This window comes from Cyprinus carpio, chromosome A6 (assembly GCF_018340385.1).
Source record: "Cyprinus carpio isolate SPL01 chromosome A6, ASM1834038v1, whole genome shotgun sequence".
Lineage (NCBI taxonomy): Eukaryota > Metazoa > Chordata > Actinopteri > Cypriniformes > Cyprinidae > Cyprinus > Cyprinus carpio.
The window spans coordinates 9129125-9134936 of NC_056577.1; the positions used below are offsets into that span (position 1 = coordinate 9129125).

At 41.3% G+C, this 5812-nt stretch overlaps 1 protein-coding gene across 4 annotated transcripts; it reads left to right on the top strand.

Annotated features, from left to right (window-relative positions):
- Positions 1-1283: 1283 nt before the first annotated feature.
- LOC109105968 (nuclear receptor subfamily 4 group A member 2-like) lies at positions 1284-5812 on the top strand. Of its 4 annotated transcripts, none has more exons than XM_019119271.2 (8): positions 1284-1454; positions 1769-1888; positions 2108-2970; positions 3611-3740; positions 3875-4038; positions 4203-4405; positions 4489-4667; positions 4752-5812. In XM_019119271.2, the coding sequence occupies exons 3-8, from the start codon at positions 2110-2112 to the stop codon at positions 4985-4987; spliced, it is 1773 nt and encodes a 590-aa protein (XP_018974816.1). In that variant the 5' UTR covers positions 1284-1454; positions 1769-1888; positions 2108-2109; the 3' UTR covers positions 4988-5812. The 4 variants fall into 4 exon arrangements, with proteins under 4 accessions (XP_018974816.1, XP_042613839.1, XP_018974815.1 ...); XM_042757905.1 differs by having other exon boundaries at positions 1769-1854; XM_019119270.2 differs by having other exon boundaries at positions 1285-1454; positions 1769-1864.

The window sequence follows — 5812 nt, forward strand, 5'->3', positions numbered from 1 at the left end:
CAGTACAGAGGATTCACAGCTCTCGTCCAATCATTTTTAGGAAGGCGTGTCCAGGCGTCTTGTAAGACCATTCTTTATGAGGGACGGTGTACAAACACACCTAACACACTGTTTAACTCTCAGTGAAACAGTATAATTGAACAAATGGATTTGGATCACATGTATAGCTATAACATTAGTTTAGACGAGTATTTTTTTATCCAAGAGCAATTTATTACTCAGTTGTTTCCAGCTAATTTACTTTCTCTATTATGAAATGTCAAAGAATAGCTTAACTGAGGCACAAGGCTATGCATACTGCATGCACTTTAAAATGTTTAAAAAAAAATAGTGGATTCTTTGCAAGGCACTTTATCGTGTCAGTTGCACAGGTGAGACTTCCAGCCTAAAAAAGTTCAGCGCGACCGCATCAAGCGTCATGGAGCTCGAAGCCGCTGACGTAGTGATGACGCAGCTCGCTTCAGTCCAAACAAAGTTGCCTCTGTTACAGCGGGATTCCCTTCTCACAATGGAAACCCTTCACCGCTCAGAGAGCAGTGGAATCAGATGAAACACACCCTAATCTAATGAAATTTTCCCTAAGAATGATGCAGGTAGAAACAGATATGGCGTCACTATACTGAACAGCCTTGCATCCTTTGATTCAAAGTTATATAGCGAAATTTTATTGTAGCCTAAGCTATATTTTTTCTTTAATATATGTTTTCTTTAATTTTCGAAGCTTAATGAATTACGTGGATTTCCCCCTTTTCACTAAATTATGTAAATATACTGCAATAGTAAAGCAATTTGTTGTTTTGCACCCTTTTCCATAATCATAATCTAATTTTCACTTTTTTATTTAATTCCTAATTTGCGGTTTTCCTTTTTTTAAGTGTGTCTGGGAGGAAAAAAACATTTAATTAATCAGCATTTATTGCTGCATTTATTTATGAATGGATAAAACAGACGATAATGTCTTTGATTTGTTATGCCTACGCTGACTGGCGAGTCCCTAAAATAGTGACAAAAATACAGTACATTGCTTCAAATCAGTGAGATCTGATCTCCTGTAGGTAGGTGGTTTCTATATTAGGAAATAGTTTTGCGCAACAGATTAGGCTATGTGTAGGAAATTCAACTCATTTGACCCAGTGGACAGTCCCGCAAATGCAAACGCGCAAACGATTGAAATGCGCGCAGGGCGCAATGAGCGCGCTGAAGAACAGTCTCTCTGTCCAGCGAACGGCTCATGTCAAGGGTTGACGCGCCTGACGTCACGCCCTCTTAGCACGTGGGTTGTGGCATTCAGAGTTCTCATAAACAAAGGCACATTGCACTCGGGCTCCAGTCTTCGCGTGCAGTCGAAGGAGTAAGGTGCACAAAGACATTGGCTCTACATGCAGACGGAATTTCTATCAACAGGAACAGCTACATGGATACGTAATTTGCAACTCTTTTAAAAGCGATTTGAGGTATGTAACAGTAATTATATAATAGTAAAATGTGTTCTATTTAATGAAAAAGCGTTTAAAACTGCTTTTAAAAACTATATTTGTGGGAAGATTGTAAAGCAATACATCTACTAAAAATCCACGGCCGTTTCTTAACTTTTGCCTTTATTTTTAGTTTTTAAAAAATACCAGTTTTAATCTTGTCAACACCTTAACATACATTTGTTTAGTAAAGTTGAAGTCATCTGAGTGCCTAAAAATATATAAAGTAACTCGCACTGGCATGCTTATATATGAAGATATTTTCACTAATGATAAAAATATTTCTTTCACAGAAAATCAAACGAACGGAGAGACACGCTCTGACATCAGCTCCTATTACTGACTTCAGAGATTGTTCCACGAGAGATAAAAGTAGCAGGTGTGCGGAGGTAACTGAAGCAGGCCAGGGAAATGTATGTCAGAAAGTTTGCATACATTCTTTCCGATGGAAACACAGAACGTTAACTTAGGAAAAAAGGGGTTTTATTTGTATTTTTTAAATTAATTAAGAATAAATTATATTTTATGTTGCATACAAATAGACACTTATTTTCAAAAGTGTAAAACTATAAAACAAATATTAGGCACCCTGTCAGAGAAAGCTATTACAATTCAATTCTCTAACACTGCAGCCATGCCCTGCGTCCAGGCTCAGTATGGGACATCACCTCCAGGAGCCAGCCCTGCATCTCAGAGTTACAGCTACAGCACCTCTGGAGAGTACAACTGCGACTTCCTAACACCGGAGTTTGTCAAGTTTAGCATGGACCTGACTAACGCAGAAATTGCTGTCACTTCCTCGCTCCCTAATTTCAGCACCTTTGTGGACACCTACAGTTCCAGCTACGACGTGAAGCCTCCCTGTCTCTACCAAATGTCCCACTCTGGGGATCAGCTGTCCATCAAGGTGGAGGAGATACCCGCACACAGCTACCATCAGCAGCAGCATCATCATCATCAGCCTCACCAGGCTGAGGAGAGCCAACCCCATACGGGAACCATTTACTATAAACCATCCTCCCCAAACATCTCCCAATCACCCAGTTTCCCGGCGCCTCCACACCACACGTGGGAAGACAGCGGATCCCTTCAGAGTTTTCATCAGAACTACCTTGCTACTTCACACATGATAGACCAGCAGCGTAAAAACGCGATGTCTAGGTTGTTCTCGTTCAAGCAGTCTCCCGTGGACACGCCGATGTCAAGCTGTCAGATGCGCTTTGATGGATCTCTGCACGTGTCCATGGGCCCCGAAACCCCGGGTGCGCATCGTGCGTTGGACAGTTTTGCTTTACCGGCATCCCCAAGGAGACAGCACGCTGTCAGTTTATCCCATTCGCTTAACGTCGGACACCCTTTCCTGGAAAGCCCAGTGGGCTCACCCCCGGCTAGAGGATCTCCATCCAGTGAGGGTTTATGTGCTGTGTGCGGGGACAACGCTGCCTGCCAGCACTACGGGGTGCGCACTTGCGAGGGGTGCAAAGGATTCTTCAAGGTACACTTTTTTTTATCACTAATACTACAAATCTTTTGTCCATAGTAGACTTATTAGAGGCATGACACCACTGGGGTAAATGATTATAGTTAAAAGCAGGTCCGAAACTATGACCTTTTGGTTACCAGCCCAACTAAAGATTGGAACAAGAAAATGCATGGTTTAGAACTGGTCTACAGTAGATTATCCTTAATTAGTCCTATCTCAGTTGTATTGATTTGACCCAATATGCACGGGACACGTCCGTTCATCTCTGCCACCATTACTTTCGTCTAGAATTAAATTGGTTTGTGCTGAGAGTCATATCGCGCCTAACCGAGCGTGAAGGAACTCCCAGTGGTGACATTAAGACAGCTCTTTATGTCACCATCGTGATAGAATAATCTCGCTAATCTGACAAGAGGGGTCGCGGAGAGAGCGTCGGGGGACCCCAAATTATGGCTGCCCACGGATCTGTATTTACCGAATGTCTGCTCTGTTCGGCCCTTGAATGTATTACACAGCTTTGGGCTGAAGTGCAGGGTTTGAGTGTCCTATTCCATTGCAACTTCAGACTGTGATTGCAGTTCAAGTTGTCCATGCGAATGGAGTAGATTTACATGCAATTAATACGCTACATACATGTGCTGTTTCTTTCTAGCGCACGGTGCAGAAAAACGCCAAATACGTTTGCCTGGCAAACAAAAACTGTCCCGTGGATAAAAGACGGCGAAATCGATGCCAGTATTGCCGATTTCAAAAGTGCCTGGTCGTAGGGATGGTAAAGGAAGGTAATATCAAGCACTTTTTCTGTTTTATTAATATCCAAGGTTTCGTTAAAATGATGCACGTTACACTGTATTATCACAGAGATGTGGTCTAATATTGCTGTGCAATTTATATAACCAAAATATATTTTTTACAGTTGTGAGAACAGCCAGTTTAAAAGGACGAAGAGGTCGCCTCCCCTCCAAACCTAAAAGTCCGCAGGACATTCCAGTCTCTATGACACACGTCAACCTCCTGAACGCCCTAGTGAGAGCGCACATAGACTCCAACCCTTCTATGGCCAGACTGGACTACTCTAAAGTAAGCATCAAACATAGTGTAAAGCGTTAAGTTTTAATGAATGAAGTAATGTTTTAACAACTCTTCAACATTCATTTAACAGCAGAATTTTAGTAGTCATAAGTTTAATTTACAAAAAAATTATAAGAGGGTCAAGCTGCCTTTCTTTTTGTGTTAAATTCTAGTTTCAGGCGAGTCCAGAGTATCATAGTAGAGGAGATGAATCTCTGCACATTCAGCAGTTCTACGATCTTCTCACTGCTTCAATGAGCATCATTCGCGGATGGGCCGAAAAAATCCCCGGATTTTCTGACCTGCCCAAATGCGACCAGGAACTGCTTTTCGAGTCAGCCTTCCTTGAACTTTTTGTGCTGCGTCTGGCTTACAGGTAAACAGACCTAATCCCAACGGACTCGCTGTTTTTATTTTATTTTAAGAAACGCAAATAATCACTTTAACAATTTCTTTCAGATCTAACCTGCCAGAGGACAAACTTATTTTTTGCAATGGAGTGGTTTTACACAAGCTGCAGTGCGTGCGAGGCTTTGGGGAGTGGATCGACTCTATCGTCGAGTTTTCTTCCAACCTTCATAACATGAGCATAGACGTCTCTGCCTTCTCCTGCATAGCTGCTCTCACCATAGTTACAGGTAAGACAAGTCTGACCTTTTCCAAGTGATGCACAGAATATACAGCGTGCTTCACCTCTGACGGACTGTTTCCCATCTCCATAGAGAGACACGGACTAAGAGAGCCCAAGAAAACAGAGGACCTTCAAAACAAGCTCATAAACTGTCTGAAGGATCAGGTGTCCTGCAGTGGTGAATTGTCTAAACTGCTGGAGAAGCTGCCGGAGGTGCGCGCGCTGTGCACGCAGGGACTGCAGCGCATCTTTTACTTGAAACTGGAGGATTTGGTTCCCACGCCTGCGGTCATTGACAAACTCTTTCACGATAGCTTACCGTTCTGAACAATCGGCTGAACTGCGGCAGATTCATAAAACCTTCATGATTTCTCCATGTGGCGGACTTGAAGAAGTGATATTGCCGGATGGTATTTTTATTTGATTTTTAAGTTTGAAGCACGGCTGGCTGCAGGGGACAAAAGTGAACAGCCCTGTTCGAGACAACCGCGGAGGAAATGATATCAATAGAATATTCAAAACATTGAGAATGAAATTATTGTGGAGAGAAAAGGACTATCTTATGCCTGTTTAAAGTGTATTCAGTTATATACTGAGAAAAATGCGGTGTGTTGGAAATGTGTTTGTATTGTTACGCGTCATATTGTTTGTTACCTGCAAAGCATTTATAAACAACTTCTCATGTGTCATGCAAGATGTAGCCTAATGATTTAAGGGATCAAAATCATTTTGACAAGGTACTTTAACCACTAGCCAGTTAAGTCATTTTGCATTATTGTACTGAGTGAACAGGAGGATTTTTTAAACTGTGCAACATTTCAGATTTCAGAATGGATAAAAGCATATAGAGCACGTTTTTGTGTTTATGGATTCATTAGTGAATTTTATTGTTATTAAGATATGAAACGCTTTTTTTTTTACAGTTCAGAAAGTTTGCATGGAATTCGATTTGAGCTATTAACATTCTCCAGCACTTTGTATTAATTTCATATTGAAATAATGTCCGAGGTTTACGTGCAACTGGATTAAAATTCTTAACATTATCCTTATATATTTCAGATCATTGTTTTCTATGATGTTATGGTTTTTGCACTGCATTCTATGTTAAGCTTCTCTAGTGTATTGCTGAATAAACCTAACTATTATACATTT

Excerpts from the sequence above, each read along its gene's own strand:
- LOC109105968 (XM_019119271.2), top strand. The coding sequence starts at position 2,110 with ATGCCCTGCGTCCAGGCTCAGTATGGGACATCACCTCCAGGAGCCAGC. Across the intron at positions 2,971-3,610 it reads GGTGCAAAGGATTCTTCAAG|CGCACGGTGCAGAAAAACGC; the intron begins GTACACTTTTTT and ends GTTTCTTTCTAG. Across the intron at positions 3,741-3,874 it reads CGTAGGGATGGTAAAGGAAG|TTGTGAGAACAGCCAGTTTA; the intron begins GTAATATCAAGC and ends TATTTTTTACAG.